We start from the raw sequence: 18,386 nt of genomic DNA, 5'->3' as shown, positions 1-18,386 counted from the left end.
CAATTTTAGTTTGTTTGTAACTTCTTTATTTATCCACAGCATCCTAAAATTTGAAATGGTCTGCATATTATTAATTATTGTATATATACTGCACCTTTGCAGTCTCCATTTTAAAAATTCTGTTGATCTACAGTCATTTTCTCTTTCCACCTCACCTCAGCTGCTCACACCTTAGCTAGCTGACGGGTATTTTTTTTGTTTATAGTTTAGATATCCATTGCTGGCGGTTTTATTTTTTTCATATATCTTGACATGTCAGTCTGACCGTTTCCACATAAACCACATTTACGAAGTGAGAAGGAAATTAGCACTGCTATTTTTTTTAATGCAATGGAGTAAATGCACCTTTTGAGCACCCTGTGTTTCAGTGCGTGCTATTCAGAGTGGAAAATGCGGGCATTGAAGACGATTAAAATTAATCTTTAACTTCTCTGAAACTTGCGGTAACTGCTCCCCGGGTAGTTGTAGTCCTGCAATCTGATTGGGTCGTCCCGTTCACTTGCCATATAGGGAGGGTGCGCGAGCCCCGCAGCTCAGACCCGGGGTGGGCGGATGATTGACGGGCCGATTGGCCACTCACCAGCCGGCTCAGCCAGGGCGCGCCCGCAGGGAAACCCCTCACAGCCAATCATGGCGCTCCGGGGGGCGGGCCTTAGGTCAGGGTGTGGGTCGAGGTGGTTTTGCGCAGTTGTGCCGTCTTCTCGTGTGCCGTGCATGGGGTGGGGAGGTCACAGGGTTGGATTATTTGCAGCTATTTTTGTTTCCTCTCTTTCTGTTTTTTATATTTCTTTTGGGGATTGCCGTTGAGAGAAGCCATGGTTATCAAGGTCTATATTGCAACCCAGTCCGGTTCCACCGCGGTAAGTGAGTTTATTTATGTTTCTTCTTTCCTTTCCTCATTCACTGGGGCAGCGTTTCTTTTTTTATCCAGCACAGCTGATAACACATACCAGATCTGCAGCAGCAATCAGTCAAACACACACACACACTTACCCACACAGATAGTGCACACGGAATTTTCCAGAATTATAACTTGCATTTTAACTTTATTTTAAATATTTGTGTAAGTTAGAACGATTCTGCATTACATTATAATATATATGTTTGCATTCTACCATTAGAATGTATTTGAGTTTAACACAGTCTGTTGTAGCAGTGCGAGAGCTGTATTAAAAATACAGTAGAGTACAAGTTTTGGCTCCCACGATGGTTCTGCGAGTTCAGACAATATGTATCTGAGCTGCACAGAACTGCAAGGTATCGAGTTCAATCGGCGACCTATGCTGACTGAGTTAGTTGATCTCGGCAGAGTTGAATGTGCGGGTGTTACAATGGCCTTCAGCACTCCAGGGTTAGGGAAGGAAAATTATTTTAGGGTTCCTGGTCCTGATTGCTATCCAGTGATTCTTGTTGGCAGTGTATATCCGTATAAACGTGGAGTTAGCTGTGATAGAAACAGTTCTGATGAAAGGTCATCGACCTGAAACGTTAACTCTTGTTTCTCTTTCCGCACATGCTGTCCGACCTGCTGAGTATATCCAGCATTTTCTGTTTCTATTTCAGATTTCCAACATCCGCAGCATTTTGTTTTTGAGTTAGCTGTGATGCTACTCTAGTCTGTGCTGAGTTAATTGATCTCAGCCAGGATGGTGGTGGGTCTACAACTGGCCCTTGTTCAGGCAGTGTTACACACCAGCCAGGGTTTCCATACCTGATTACTATCTGATATCTCATTCTGCAAATATGTGCGTGTGTGTAAAGATTAGATGAGGACAGAATTAAGCTTGGCAGTGATGCCATCTTGGGTAAATTGGCCTGGCAACTTTGACTGCTTACAAAAAGAATGGCAAGGTCCCAGACAGTGACCAGCACCATTAGAGCTGTATCCCAGCAAAGAGTCAGTGGTTTCAGAAGAGGAGGGAAGACATTTGGTTGAGAGGAGGCAAAAAAAGTTAGAATTTTTCAGGTTAAAAGTCTACATTTTAAAATATATTTTTATTAAGCTTTGTCAGCTGAATAAAGAACAGAGTCCTTAAGTAACGGGCACAGGATCAAACTTAAATAATTGATTTTGCTTCTTGGGTTCAGTTGCAGAAATCTTGTAAAATGCTTCTAGCTTGGCAAATGGGATTTGTACTTTAAAAAAGTTAACTATAAAATTGAACAGAAGGTGCCCCACCTAAAAACACCCAACCTCATCTGGGTATTCCAGGTATTTTTTTGGGGGGGTGTAAAGGGAGGGGGAGAGCAAGGGAGCAGGAAGATTTATTTTGTTTTCAAGTGCTGTTGATGGGAAGATGTAATCCATAGTCAACAAAAGTTTTGGTTTTTTTCCCCACCCCCTACGATTTTGTACAAAGTTCTAATCCGTTTCTTGGAAGTATTACTTAGGGTGCAGTATTAAGTCACGAGTTAGTTAGATGATCTCAATTTGCACTACAATAACCTCCGTGCACCTGAGCTGCGGAGGGGAAATATCAGCCAGGGTTTGCATTACTGATCGCTGTCCAGTGACCTCTGCTGAAAAGTGTGCATAGGTAGATGTTTATCTATCTATCTATATATATATATAAAGGAGTCGATCTGTCTGTCCTGTCTATCTGTCTGTCCTCGGGTGTGCGTCTGTCCGGCTGACGTCAAGGTTCGACCAATCCTGTGCTGTCACGATTGACCAATCCTACAGTACGGTCCCCTGATGGTTGGCCAATCGGTGTGTGTGTGGGCGGGACTAATCGTTTTCATCTCGGGGATCTGGCAGCCATTGTTTCAGTGCCATGATGACTTCAGCTTCCAGCTCAAACTACTTTGAAAGTTCGTATCTCTTTTAAAAATAACATAAGATTTACCAAAAACGTTTTATAAGTACTTTCACTTTCATCTTTCAAGGTATTAAAAGGTAGAAATCTTGCCTGGCAGCAGATTCACAAAGGGACACAGACAGGGCCCCAAAGCCTGGCACTCGATTTAAACCGCCCGGCCCAAAACATACATAGATATAGATCGATCTGTCTGTCTCGTCAGTCCTCCCTCCCTCCTCCAATCCCTGCGTGGCGGGGGCGGGTTCGTCGCGCGGGCGGGCCCTCCTAGAGTCGAGCGACAGGACGATTGACCAATCCTACGCTTCGGTGACATGACGGTCGACCAATCGGTGCGTGTGGGGGCGGGCCTTATCGTTCTGATCCGAGGTGAGTGGCCGCCATCTTGATTCCAAACTGTTCATTTCTTTTTCCCGCTTTCTGCGTGTTTCTCTTCAAATATACATTTCCAGCTCACTCATACCCCACCTCCATTCACCCATGGTCTTCGAATGATGAAAGCCAGAACTTAAAGGGCAAGAGGTCAGCTGGATAATTAAACTAACTGCATTCCTGATACTGACCAACACTAACGAAATATTCTCCATAGCTTTACAACTGATCATACTAGGCAGATTTTTTTAGATGAAATTTATCCTGATGTTCTTTTTAGCTGCGTCTGCCCTAGAACCATGTCGCTGCCTGCGCACACAACTCCTCCAATTGCCCCTTTGGCCACCTAAGGAAATGTGGCGTACCAACCAGTATAAGAACATAAGAAATACCTCATCTCCACTTTCCCGCACTATCCCCATATCCGTTGATTCCCTTAATATTCAAAAATCTATCGATCTCTGTCTTGAATATACTCAACGACTGAGCCTCCACAACCCTCTGGGGTAGAGAATTCCAAAGATTCACCACCCTCTGAGTGAAGAATTTTCTCCTTATCTCAGTCCTAAATGGCTGACCCCTTATTCTGAGACTGTGACCCCTGGTTCTAGACTCTCCAGCCAGGGGGAAACATCCTCCCTGGAACTACCCTGTCAAGCCCTGTAAGAATCTTGTATGTTTCAATGAGATCACCTCTCATTCTTCTAAACTCTAGAGAATATAGGCCTAGTCTACTCAATCTCTCCTCATAGGACAATCCCAGGAACCAGTTTGGTGAACCTTTGTTGCACTCCCTCTATGGCAAGTATATACTCCCTTGGGTAAGGAGACCAAAACTGTACACAATACTCCAGGTGTGGTCTCACCAGGGCGCTACATAATTGCAGTTAGGCGTCTTTACTCTTATGCTCAGCAGTATAATGATAGAACAACAACAACTTGTATTTATATAGCACCGTTAACGTAGTAAAACATCCCAAGGCACTTTACAGGAACATTATCAAACAAAATTTGACAGAGCCACAGTGAGATATTGGGACAGTGGCCAAGCTTTTGGTCGCAAGAGGTAGGTTTTAAGCAGCATCTTAAAAGAGGAGTGAGCGGTAGAGAGGTTTAGGGAGGGAATTCCAGAGCTTGGGATCTAGACAGCTGAAGGCACAACCACCAGTAATGGAGCAATGAAAATCGGGGGTGCATAAGAGGCCAGAATTGGAAGAGCGCAGAGATCTCAGAGTTGTAGGGTTGGAGGAGGTTACAGAGATAGGGAGTGGTGAGACCATGGAGGGATATGAAAACGAGGATGAGAATTTTAAAATCGAGGCGTTGCTGGACCAGGAGCCAGTGAAGGTCAATGAGCACTGGGTGAATGTGACTTGGTGCAAGTTAAGATATGGACAGCAGAGCTTTAGATGAAAGAAAGAGACTTGCATTTATATAGCGCCTTTCACCACCTCAGGAAATCCCAAAGAGCTTTACAGCCAATGAAGTACTTTGGAAGTGTAGTCAGCGTTGTACTGTATGAGCTCAAGTTTACAGATGGTGCAAGGTGGGAGACCGCCTAAGAGAACATTGGAATAGTTGAGTCTAGAAGTAACAAAGGCATGGATGGCGAATCCAAACTAATCCTCACACTCTGTGCTGCTACACTTTGAGCACCAGGGAGAAATTATTAACCTCCTGCCTTTATGCTACAAAATTGATTTTACAACTGTGAGGCATTTCAACTTTAATTTTCACCTGAGTCTTTTGTTGGGGAGGGAGCAGGAAGGGTAAAGTGTTCCCATATTTTGCACCCCAGCTGCCAAACACACTTAAAATCTAGGTGCTACCCACATGACAATGATAAGATCCAGGTGCTGCTTACTGACTGATTTTACTATATCCTTTTCGTGTAATTTATGTAGAATATTTGTTAATATTTTGCTGTTTTGCTAATTGCAACACCATTGCTACAATAAGCACAGCTCCTTTTCTCTTTCCCCCCCCCCACAAAAAAAAACCCCCAAGCCTGCTGCAATTCCATGACTTTTTGAGGAACTGTAATTGTTTAAACTGCCAGGTCTTTCTGGATGGTTGTTCTGAAATGAACCAAATGGCTTACCTCACCTGTATCTATTTAGTGTACTACTGTTGCTGAGGCTTGACTAGCACATCCTCTGGCTTTGCTATTATGTGTTATTTTTCACTCTTGATACACATTTTCACTTGGGGAAATATTACCTGAATAAATATATTCATGGACTGCCATGGTTCAAGAAGGCAGCTCAGCACCACCTTCTCGAGGGTAACTAGCGATGGGCAATAAATGCTGGTCTTGCTAGCGGCACCCACATTCCCAAGAATGAATTTTTAAGAACATTTTTGGAGGGGGAAGAGAAAGATAAACTAAGCTATAAAGTCTGTTAACTTTTTGTGGTGGTTTGTTGGTGGCTTTTCTGTTCAAACTGTAGTCAGTTTGGTAGATTGTAGACTTTTGATATGATACCCAGAGACAGCAGACAAAAGTAGCGCTGTTTCAAAATTCAGTTATGATAAGACTATAAAAATATTTCTCTCGTATTTCCCCCAATGGGCTAGTGGTTAAAAGCAGCACACGCCCATGCACTATGTCAAATAGACCAGAATGTCCCAGACTTGATTCAGTGCTAAATTAGCTGATTTCAGGGGCAGGAGTTTGTGTTAAAATTGATCTTGGCACCCTGGGCCAGGGAGCGGAAAAATAATCAGCCAGAGTTCCTACACCTGATTACTGTTCAGTGTCCTCTGCTAGAAAGTGGTCACATGTATGGTGAGTGAAAGCAGGATCAGGTTTAGCTGTGCAAGTCTGGCATATGGATACCTTGGTTGTTGTCAATGTTGCTGTAGTATTGGTTAACGAGAGGTGTAATTGAATTGGGACTTGAGTTTATTGAATGAGAATCTCAGAAGCAGTGAATCAGAGGATTCACGTTTGGAGTAGATCACTTGAGTAGAAGGGTCAGGGCTGTGGTAGGATTTGCAAATCAATATGTTGGGGAACAGAGAATTAGTGAGGCTTAGTATGGACAGCGGTAAGGAGAGTGCGCAATTTGAACTCTGGTTGCAGAGTTTTGCATCAATTGAACTTTGTAAAGAATAGACAAAAGGAGGCCAGATAGAAGGACATTCAAGAAGTCAATCTTTAACTGATGAAGGCACAGATTGGGGTTTCTATGGCAGAGGAAAGAATGTAAACGGGCAATGTTGCTGAGGTAGAAAAATGCTGTGTTAGACTAATAGATATGGGGTATAAAGGTTAGCTCAGGATTAAACTGGATGGGGATATTGTGGACCATTTGATCCAGCCTGAGTGAGCAGCTGAAAAAGTTGATAGAAGAGGTGCCAGGGTATCATGGGTGCTGGCAGAAACCAAAAAGGATGTGTACTGTCCTCCCTACGTGTATGTGTCTGTACGCAGTTAGACAGCCAGCCAAACTACTTTCAGTAACGACATGGGAGTCAGGATGTAGCATCCAAGCTCTGGTGTTTAATAATGCCACACTTGCATGAGGTCAATGAAACAATACAAATCAGTTGCATTGGGTTGGAGTAAAACTGAGAAAGAAAAAAGAAAGAAATGCACCTTTGTTACATACATGAGATATAACTAACATTTAAACATGAATATGTAATGAAACCATTCAACTCCCAGGCAATGCTTTCGAAGGCGTAACAATGTAGGATTACAGCGGATTAACTTGCAGCATGCTCCATGCTGATGTGACCTCTTTGTTTTGCTATCGCTATACTACTTCCTGTTGTGACCCTACTGGCCATTTCCATTTACTGCCACCTACTGGCGGCAACAAAACGTAACTCCTGCAATTATAAGGCAGAACAGGATGGCTTCATTTTTGCCAACTCTTGAGCTGCAGGAAATTGTGACTCATTCAGGCCCTGATGTTAGACAGACAGATAAAACTGGACAGCCTTGGAGTCAATGGTGAACGCATGGAAGTTAGCTGGGTCCCATTAGCATACACATGAAAGCTGACCCTGTGTTTACAGATAATGTTACCAAGTGGTTATGTATAGACAATAAATAAGAGGGGATGGAAAATGGAGCCCTAGTTACGCACAGATGATTGTTCACGTGTGGGAGACTGATAGGGTAACCTGTAGGTTTGGATAACCTTTACGTGTATATTATAGTTGCGTCAGGAGCCATACTATTAAAATGTTACTGTAACTGCAAGGCATGATGGGATGCTTGACCAAAACCAGACCAAAGCGTACTGTCAGTATTTAACAGTAGTTGTAATAAAGTTTCTTCTCAAAACCTTGAATCAGGAACAATGAACAAAGATAATGGTAACTGGAGACGGATAAGATAAACAAAACTGCAGAAAGGCAGAAGTAAGGACCTTGGGTCCAGGACAATTGAGATAGCGGGAAGTGTCTGCCAAAGCCTACGTAACCGGTAGGGTTGCAAAGGGGTGGAAAGTTTCCGGTAAATTTCTGGAAATTTTCCACGGGAAGTTTAGCTTGGGAATTTTGCCCAAAAAAGCACATGCTACCATAATATTGTTTTTTTTGTATTTTTTTTTCCACAGGTCCTCTCTTAAAATTACTAACAGAGATGGAATCTTAATTATTAAGGAATTTCTTAATCAATATATGTTTATCTTCTTACTTGGCTTGTTTTAATAATTACAAGTTTTGTGTGTGACTGTGAACAAATGTGTCCTGATTGGGTGGATGAGCGATTAGCTCCCTCTATTTGTAATATTTGCATATCGAATTGTGATTGGCCTGCAGGCATCTGTAAGACTGCTATAGTTTTTTTAAGATCCAGGTTAGGGGTCCTGAGGGAAGTCATTTTGTTTTCTGCTGATGTTGTGATGATGCAGTAAGTAAATCAGACTTTATACCAAATAAACCAGTTACTTGTTGAACTCTTGTCCTTCAATTTAAAATATACAAAATAATACACTATTGGTGATGTAGCGTCGTGTGTGTACAGGTCATGCTTCCATCACATGGAGCATCAGCAAAAATGTACTCGCCCTGTTGCAATCGTGCTGATCGACCGCAGTTCGACAGAGATGAATGCCCTTTATTTCTTTGCATAGAACAATGCCACGTTTACCGTCGGATGTGTGGAAGCATTTTACCCCAGGCATTAAAGATGGAAAGACTGTGTACATGTGCAAACACTGTAGAAAGCCATATGTAAAGAATGCCACAAAGATGCAGCAGCATTTATCCAACGATCTTGGATCACAAAAGGTCTTTGCAGTAGTTACTGACAATGCTGCGAATATGAAGGCTGCTTGGGCTCAAGTGGAGGAGACCTACCCTCATATTACGTCTATTGGGTGCGCAGCTCATGGGCTTAACCTGCTCCTCAAGGACATCATGGGTTTGAGAACCATGGAAGCACTGTACAAGAGAGCAACCTACAACTCCAAGCAAATGACAAAGAACAAGAACACCACACTGAAGCTGCCCAACAACACTAGATGGGGTGGTGTTTGATGTGCCTCAATAAATCCGAGACTCGATGTTAGCAAAACAAAACAAGGCTTTTATTGACTTAGAAGGTAACACACACAGGAGAATGTATCTTCCATCCAGAGGTCTGCCGTACTGGATGTGCTGCAGGCTGGGCCAGCTTACATAGGAGCCAGGTATGGGCGGAGCCCTACACACAGTACAATACAATGGAAATGAAACTGAAACCAACCACAGTCACAGGCAGAGAAATACTGATGAGTGATGAATGGAATATTTCATCACATTCACCCCTTCTATAGATTTAGTCTGTTCGGGGGTTTGATAGTCCTCTGCGACCGACGTGGCTGTTGTGGTGCCGCGGGTGTCGGCTGGGTGTCCCCGGTGGCCTCCTGGGTCTCTGCCGGGGGTGCCGCCAGGGTTGTTGAAGGGGTAGTTGGTGGGGGGTACCGTTGGTCGATGTTCTTCCGGGGGTGATGAGAGAGTAGTGGGTGGGTAAGAGTTGCTGTGGTCGTTGTTTCTGCTGTTGTCGTGGTTGTTGTCGTTATCGGCTGGGGCGACGTCTTTTATGGACACGGTGTCCTCCCTTCCGTCGGCGTGCCGGACATACGCGTATTGGGGGTTGGCGTGGAGTAGGTGCACTGACTCCACGAGCGGGTCCGTCTTGTGGCCCCTCACATGCCTTCGCACGAATACCGGACCTGGGGTGGAGAGCCATGACGGCATGGCTACGCCTGAGGTGGATTTCCGGGGAAAGACAAACATTCGCTCGTGAGGCGTGGCAGTACACAATAGCGACCGTATCGAATGGAGCACATCTGGGAGGACTTCCTGCCAGCGGGAGATAGGGAGGCCTTTGGTCCTTAGAGCTAGAGTGACTGCTTTCCATACTGTCCCGTTCTCTCGCTCCACTTGACCGTTACCCCGGGGGTTGTAGCTGGTGGTACGGCTCGTGGCGATCCCCCTGGACAGCATGTACTGGCGTAGCTCTTCACTCATGAAGGACGCCCCCCTATCCGTATGGATGTAGCTCGGCATACAGAACAGGCTGTTGAGGCATTTAATGACCGTGGCGCTGGTCATGTCTGGGCAGGGGAAGGCGAATGGGAAACGAGAGTATTCGTCCACAATGTTCAGGAAGTAAACATTGCGGTCGACGGACGGGAGGGGGCCCTTGAAATCTAAGCTGAGCCGCTCAAAGGGCCGTGTAGCTTTGATTAAGTGGGCTCTATCTGGGCGGTAGAACCGAGGCTTGCACTCAGCGCAAGTGCGACAGTTCCTGGTCAGGGACCGAACTTCCTCAATTGAGTAGGGTAAGTTGTGGGACTTTATGAAGTGGAACAGCCGCGTGACCCCTGGGTGGCAGAGGTCATTGTGGAGGGTCTGTAGCCGATCCCCGGTGGCGCTGGCACACATCCCTCGTGAGAGGGCGTCGGGGGATTCGTTAAGGGCCCCTGGCCGGTAAATGATGTCATAATCGAAGGTGGAGAGCTCGATCCGCCACCTAAGAATCTTATCATTTTTAATCTTCCCCCTCTGTTTATTATTGAACATAAACGCTACCGACCGCTGGTCGGTAAGTAGGGTGAAGCGTTTGCCGGCTAGGCAGTGGCGCCAGTGGCGCACTGCCTCCACGATGGCTTGGGCCTCCTTTTCTACGGAGGAGTGTCTAATCTCGGGCCCTTGGAGGGTCCTCGAAGAAAGCTACGGGCCGCCCCGCCTGGTTGAGGGTGGCCGCCAAGGCAAAGTCAGACGCATCACTTTCCACTTGAAAGGGAGTGTTCTCGTCCACTGCCTGTAGCGTGGCCCACTCAATATCCCGCTTAATGCTTTTGAAGGCGGCATGGGCCTCAGCAGAGAGCGGAAAAGAGGATGCTTTCAAGAGGGGGCGGGCTTTGTCGGAGTAGTTGGGGACCCATTGGGAATAATAAGAAAATAACCCCAGGCACCTTTTTCAGGGCTTTGGGAGTGTTGGGCAGGGGCAGCTCCCGTAGGGGGCGCAATCGGTCGGGGTCTGGTCCGATTTCCCCATTCTCCACCACGCTGCCTAGTGTGCAGAGGCGCGTGGTGTTGTAAACGCACTTGTCCTCATTGTAGGTGAGGTTGAGTTTTTGTGCAGTTTTCAGGAACCTCTCGAGGTTCGAGTCGTGATCCTGCTGGTTGTGACCGCAGATGGTGACGTTGTCGAGGTAGGGGAAGGTTGCCTGCAAGTGGTGGTCATCGACCATGCGGTCCATCTCCCTCTGGAAGACCGAGACCCCATTCGTCACCCCAAAGGGGACTCTGAGGAATTGGTAGAGGCGTCCGTTCGCCTCGAAGGCGGTGTACGGGCGGTCCTCTGGTCTGATAGGGAGCTGGTGGTACGCTGACTTGAGGTCGATGGTGGAGAACACCCGGTATTGGGCGATTTGGTTCACCATTTCTGATATGCGGGGTAGCGGGTAGGCGTCTAGTTGATCGTTTGGCTATAGTCGATCACCATCCATTTCTTCTCGCTACCCCTTACCACCACCACTTGGGCGCGCCACGGGCTATTGCTGCGTTCAATAATGCGCTCTTTCAGGAGCCTGTCTACCTCGGTCGCGATAAACCGCCTGTCCTCCCAGCTGTACCTCCTGCTTTTGGTCGCTATTGGCCGGCAGTTAGGGGTAAGGTTCGCGAATAGCGAAGGCGGCTTTATGGAATATTTCATCACAGTGTTGTCATAATGTACAACAGCCTTCTGGAGGGTAAGGAGTCGCTGCAAGAAATGGCAATATCCCAGTCTGGGGATATGGAAACCACCATCAAGAAAATACTGCTGGATGATGTGTTTTGGGAGAGAGTGGTTAGCAGCCTTAAACTACTCTCTCCAGTAGCATCTGCAATTGCTCAGATTGAAGGAGATGACGCTGTCTTGTTAGATGTTCTCAGGCTTTTTACTGATTTAAAAGAACAAATCAGCATTGCCCTACCCACATCCCTGCTGCTCAAAGCAGAGGAGAAGGCAATTGTTCAATTCATACAGACGCGTCAAGAATTTTGTGTCAAGCCGATTCATGCTGCAGCATACATGCTGGACCCAAAGCATGTTGGGAGACCAATACTTTCTGGAGAACAGATCAACAGCGCTAACAGTGCGATTTCTACCCTCACACCATCTCAATCTGGATGTGGGCAAAGTTCTCTACCAAGCAAGGTCTTTGGAATGGGGATGGGATATGGGAATCATGCAAGCATATCCGTGCACATACCTGGTGGAAGGGACTTTGTGCATCTGAGGCCCTGTCGCCTATTGCATCGGTGATACTCCAAATCCCACCTTCATCAGCGGCCTCTGAACAAAACTGGTCACTTTTTGGGAATACGCATACAAAGGTGCGCAACAGGCTGTCTAACGAGAGTGGAGAAACTGGTGGCTATCCGGGCGAACCTACAACTTATTGAGCCAGATACAGAAGTGCCCACCACACAGCTAGACACTGACACAGAGGAGGAAATGGACACATCAGAGCCAGAGTCAGAGAATCAGGAGGAGCAATGAGGAGTAGAAGACTCGGAAGACGCATGAGTAGAAGACTCAAAGGGACAAAATAAGGACAAATTACAGGCTAAATAAGCTGACGCTCTTTTTATTTTAGATGGGTCTTTTTTGTGGGGGTTCAATAAAGTTCAAAATTATAACCTAAATAAAGTTTTGAAAGCCTGTTTTTATTTGTATGGAACAGTATGTCTATTTTGACGACAAAGATAATATAAGGGTCAGAGACAAAAACCATCAGTGTGCCAAAAAACTCAAAATTCCCATGGAAAGTTCCCTCTTTTAAAAATTCCCAGAATTTTGCAACCCTAGTAACCGGTAATTAACGGTTGATTATGTATAAATAAACTGCCACGACCATTGTAAATTTGAGACACTTCGGTACAGTGAAGGCTCTCCCCTGCACGCTTGTAATAAAGTTTCTCTCATATCGCAGCCTACCCGTGACTCCAAGTGGTTTCTTTCCGCAACAGAGACAAAACTATTCAGGATGAACTGGCTTCACTAGGAAATAAGGAATCAAACTATTATAGGATAGTGTGGTTTCATGGAGGTGAACCATGCAATGGAGAAAATTTGAGTGGTCAATACACCTATAGTAAGTTGGTAGCATTCATGGTTGTTCAGAGTCCAGTTCAGCATTTGCACCCATAATCTAAGCTGTTCCAGTGCAGCACTGAAGAAGGGCTGCATTGTTGGAGCTATTGGCCCAGAATTTGCTGGAGTGGGAGATCTCACGGTATGCCACGTTAGTTAAACTTTTTCCCTCACCCTTCAGCTTGGAAAATTTTTGAGCTACAAGTTGCTGGAAGTGTGAGCTGATAACAGGGAAGCTGGGGCCTTGGTGAACGACGGGACCAACAGTTTATCTCCTTAACCAATGCGATTTTAAGGATTGAGGAATGACAGAAGAAAATAGGGTGAATTAGAGTCAAATCAGATACAGAAAGAGAAATAAAGTGAGGGAAAGAAAGATTAGATTAAAAGAGAGAAAAAAGAGACAAAGGCAAAGGAAGAAAAAAAATTATAAAATTTTACATTAAAAAAATCTCTAACAACAATTTACTACTTGCAAGAATGAGATGCCACAGTTTCAATTGTTCCATTTCTGGGCTGGAGACATTGAGTGGCATTGCAGGAACATAAATCTGATCATTGAAAAGGTACTTATGCTGTTAAAAGTAACAGTCCTAAATTTCTGCAATGACTTTAATTGGCAATTAATGTGCAAATGCAGCAATTTCTAGAAACTCACTGGGGGTGGGGAAGGCTGAGAGCGAGCTGCCGTTTTACACGAGGCGAGCGGTGCCCATCATCCAGCAAGTTGTGGCCATTCGCAATTCACAGTATATCTCTTCTTCGCCACAAGTTGATGGACGATTTGTAAATTAATAACTGTGTACGCATTAAACTCGCCATTATTTTGGCAGCAAATTCTGGCCCATTGTCGTTTGGGTGAGCTGTAGGACCAAGGTACTGCTTGTTCAGTTAGATGTTAAAAAGCTGTAATGGGGAAATGGTATTCTGGACTGATGAGATCGAATGGGCCCCGTTCATTCGAACGTATATTGTGAAAACTTGGTGGTTTTGAAAGGGGAGGGACAATGTCGGAGAAAGGAAGAGGGTGACAATGCAAATATTGGTGTTTGTGCAGTATAGGAGTAGTGTAACAATGATCCCGTTTTATCCTGAGCTGACCGTTACACCTTTCTAAAGTAGCATTTTTCTACCTCATTTCTGTGCCATAGAAAGCCCAATCTCTGCCTTCATCAATTTAAGGATTGACTTCTTGAATGCCCTTCTAACTGGCCTCCCTACCTCCATTCTTTACCAACTTCAATTAATCCAAAACTCTACAACCAGAGTACAAATCCCACACACTCACTACTGCTGGCCATGCTAAGCTTCACCAATTCCCTGTTCCCTAACCTATTGATTTCAGATTGCTTGTCCTGGTTTACATATCCCACCACAGTCCTGGCCCCTTCTATTCAAGTGATAACTGTCTCGGCATAGTTTGATTTGCACGTCTCTTCTCACAAAGCACTTGAGCCTGACTCAGTTGAATAATATTAGAAGGTTATTAGTTTCCAAATAAAGAAAATGCAGTGCTGTTCCCAACACTGCATTCATTCCCAGAGCTGGGTTTAAGACATGCCTAAAGAATCAGCAGTTTGGCCTAGTTAACTACCTGGGCAAACTGCCACCCACACTGACATGTTTCCTATGTCTATTGAGGTAACAGTTTGGCTGAAAAGGAGCTCTCTATTTTAGCCCAAAAAAGCCATGGCTCATGCTTTGCTATTTACTGTATCGGGTACAGAGTTTTAATTGGGATCCTGCTGAAATAGTCCTGTCTGCAATTTTCATATCTTGACGTGGGGACTCAAATATACAAGCTTAAAAGCTAGTGTGTCACTAATGAAGATGACTCTGTTACTGACTATGCAGTAAAGTTCTTTGATATATTTACCATTACACAGTAGAAGTACAACAACAACAAGTATTTATATAGCACCTTTAACGTAGTAAAATGTCCTAAGGCGCTGCACAGGAGTATTTTAAGAAAGAAAATTTGACACCGAGCTGCATAAGGATAAATTAGGGCAGGTGAATAAAAACTTGGTCAAAGAGGTAGGGAGGTGGAAGTGTTTAGGCATGGAATTCCAGAGCTTGGGGCCTAGGCAACAGAAGGCACGGCCACCAAAGGTTGGGCGATTATAATCGGGGATGCTCAAGAGGGCAGAATTAGAGGAGCACAGATATCTCTAGGGAGTTGCGGGGATTACAGAGATATGGAGGGGTTTGAAACAAAGATGAGAATTTTAAAATCGAGGCGCTGCTTAACTGGGAGCCAATGTAGGTCAGTGAGCACCGGGGAGATGGGCGAACGGGACTTAGTGCGAGTTAGGACTCGCTAATAAGTACTGCTAATATAACTTCAGAGCCCCATGCACATTTTCTCTTTTTTCTTATAAAATTGGTACTTCTGTTTTAAATGATGCTGGGGAGATTAAAAAAAAAATATATATATATATATATATATAACCTCTATAGATTGAATAATGATATAAATGCGATGGCCTCACCTTATTGGTATCATTCTTGCTTTTGAGTTGGAAGGTTGTGGGGTCAAGTCGCAGAACTTGAGCACATAATCCAGGCAACGCACCAGTGGCACTTTTGGAGGTGGCATCCTTTGGGTGAGATGTTAACTATGGTCAAATTTGTTTATTCTGATGATTTAGTTAGATTCTGTGGCACTGTGAAGATGATCAGGATGTCCTACACAATACCTTCCATAAAAAATGAACTAGTCACTTACCTCATTGAACACAATTCTTGCCACCTTTGCCTACATAATGGTTACTGCACTTCAGAATAATTCATCATACATGAAGCACTTTGAGATGTTTCTGAGATGTGATAAGGCGCTATGTAAATCTTTCTTCTTCAAGTTATTCCCGGTGTCCTGGCCAATATTTATCCCTCAACCAACATAACAAAAACAGATTATCTGTTCATTATCACATTGCTGTTTGTGGGACCTTGCTGTGCGCAAATTGGCTGCCGCGTTTTCCACATTACAACAGTGACTATGCTTCAAAAGTACTTCATTGACTGTAAAGCGCTTTGAGACGTCCAGTGGTCATGAAAGGTGCTATATAAATGCAAGTCTTTCTGTCTGTCCTGTCCTGTTTATTGAAAATTCTTGCATTGCCCTACAGAGTGGTGATTATTTACACTAGAGTAATGCAGCCAATAACATTTATACTGCCAGTCCAGTGCGACACAGTAGAGTCTAGCATGTCTAAGGAGACTGAAAACCAACAGCCAATGGAAAAGCAGGAGATTGATGTACTGAAGTTACTGTCTAGAGACGGGCATTTTATATGGTAAAATAAATGCACTGGAGCTGTTTGAGTGCAAAGAGCCACGGCTGTTGCAATGAATAGCAACATAGCTTTTGTACAGTAAGGACAAATTGTATAAACAGTGTTTTATTATAATCTACCCCATCACGTGCACGCAACTAGTTGCTCTAGTTTAAAATGGTGGTGCTCATGATATGAGAGCAGCTGTATTATACTTGCTACCAATTTAGTTGGATGGGGGGGGGAGAGGAAGATACTTATTGTGCTTTTCTTGGCAGTTGCTACAAAACCAATTTAATTGTCTGGAACCATTCCACTTTTATATTTCAAACTTAATAGCTTTGACTTTGTTTCTGAACAGCTTTGTTTATACTGATTATTAATAGCAGAACAATATGGCTCGACATTAGTTCCCAAGTCTGACTTTGCAAGGGTGCTGAAGCACCACTAAGTTTATACTTCTGATATTAATTCGCTTTCCCACAGACTCCAATAGCTGCAGAGCAGCAGCTTCTCATATCCTCATCCATTCCGTGATAACTGCTGTCATCAGTAACTCGCTGCTCATACAGAAATATTAAAGCTGTTAATTATGTGCAACTGATTTACGAAAGGAGGTGGTACCGACCAGTAGTGTGCAATAGTTGAGGGGGAAAGTATCCGCTACAACATTCCATCTAAATAGAGAATCAACTGCTTTTGCAGATCTTTTGCTACCCCAGAAAAACACTACAAGTTAAGCAGGTAATAATGGTGGGTATAAATTATGGCATTTTTCTTCTCCATCCCACATTGCTATTGTAGTCAGTGTTTTGACACAGAAGAGCTTCTTGACTGAATTAAACTTGTTACCAACATAGCAGGAGAATATTGCTTCAGTTCTTCTTGCAAATTGCTATAATAGCAATTTAAGCGGGAGCTTTCATTTTTTTATTATAATGCAAATATAATTGCCACACTAAGTATGAGTGATGCTGTTGCTGGAAGTACAAGTCGGGTCTTTCGGCACCCAAAAAGGGAAAAGGCAGGCCAACTATGTTCTGACAATAAATCTACACCCAAAAATCCCCTCATTCCCACTCTAACCTTTCTGTATTTTGACTTCCTACACTATTCCAACCAAGCTCAAGGCACACTTCAGGAACAATAGCTTATCTTTCCCTTGACTTTGCAACCCTTTGGTCTGAACATTGACTCCTGCAACTTCAGACTTTCAGTATCCTCCATCTCCATGGAAGTAGGTAGTGCTGGGGATACATGGGGCGAAGTCCATCCTCAACTGGGAGGAAAAGAAAAGATAAACTTTGTGTAAATCTTTTGTCACATGTCATTTAAGGAACACAGAGATATGCACTTTGACCAACTCCTCTTTCAAAAAAAACAAAAAAAAAAACACCTTTTGAATAGTGCAAATTACATTCGCAAACATGAGGTACGAAAACTTCCAACTCCCTCCCAATTGTAAATAACTTCTTTACCCAGAGAGTGGTGAGAATGTGGAACTTGCTACCATATGGAGTAGTTGAGGCCTTTACGGGGAAGCTAGGTAAGTACGTGAGGGAGAAAGCAATAGAAGGATATGCAGACCAGTTGGGCCAAATGGCATGTTTCTGTGCTGTAAATTCTATGTAATTGTCTTAGTCAAGTATTCCAGCCTCACTATGTGGGCTCCACCATGCCAGGATAGTAAGTTGAAATATTGCAGCAGCTGATGAAGAGGGCTAGCATTTTCCTGGATTTGATATATTGCTCTGCATTTCTAGGGTGGGGTGTGAAGGCGGCTACTGCTTTACCATTGCTGTGTCAGAATCGGTGCTGGTGGGAGCAGACTACTTAACGCAATTAGGACCTGGCTTCAGCTCCGATTGAACCTCAATCTACTGATGTAGGCTGAAGTTTCACGCAAGAGCTGCCTGCTTATTGGCAAGAGGAGCCATCTTTTCTCAAATAACACAAGTCAAAATGCCTAGGATTGCTGCCCACTGAGTAGGATGTTGCTACTGTCTCCCCTTCCTACTCCAACTTAACACCATTCCCTTCCACTATCTGCTAAACCACTGCCGACTGTTGGACGCTGGTCTGTTTCGGCATGATGGGCCTCGCTGTCCAGTATGGAAAAACAGATTGCAAATCCATAGGATTGGCTCTCTTCCTCTGGAGGAACATGTGTCCTTAATCCAACAGCAGAGTCATAGACCCACACCTTTTCAGGGTTTGCACTGCCATTGGTCCCTTGGAGGTCATGCTGTTTAAACTTAGAAGTGTAGCCAATTGTGGAAGGACCACAAGTCTGCAGTTGACTAAACTCCTATAACATAAAAAAAAAATGCC

General features: G+C 44.3%; 2 protein-coding genes across 12 annotated transcripts in view; both read left to right on the top strand.

The window, feature by feature from the left end:
• Positions 1-728: 728 nt before the first annotated feature.
• Positions 729-18,386, top strand: part of sh3bgr (SH3 domain binding glutamate-rich protein) — a 51,991-nt gene continuing 34,333 nt past the window's right edge. For all 11 annotated transcript variants that reach the window (XM_086007156.1, XM_086007162.1, XM_086007160.1 and 8 more), the window contains exon 1: positions 729-860. In XM_086007156.1, the coding sequence (XP_085863282.1) occupies positions 816-860 (45 nt within the window). In that variant the 5' untranslated portion in view covers positions 729-815. The remainder of the gene's footprint in view (positions 861-18,386) is intronic.
• pigp (phosphatidylinositol glycan anchor biosynthesis, class P) overlaps positions 775-18,386 on the top strand; it is a 100,314-nt gene continuing 82,702 nt past the window's right edge. Inside the window, exon 1 of the mRNA XM_086007166.1 lies at positions 775-860. The gene's annotated coding sequence lies outside the window, so the exon portion shown is untranslated. The remainder of the gene's footprint in view (positions 861-18,386) is intronic.

The sequence above is a fragment of the Somniosus microcephalus genome, chromosome 14 (assembly GCF_052327205.1).
Source record: "Somniosus microcephalus isolate GS21.2 chromosome 14, FLI_Smic_1.0, whole genome shotgun sequence".
Taxonomy (NCBI): Eukaryota; Metazoa; Chordata; class Chondrichthyes; order Squaliformes; family Somniosidae; genus Somniosus; species Somniosus microcephalus.
This window is presented reverse-complemented; position numbering and strand designations above follow the sequence as displayed.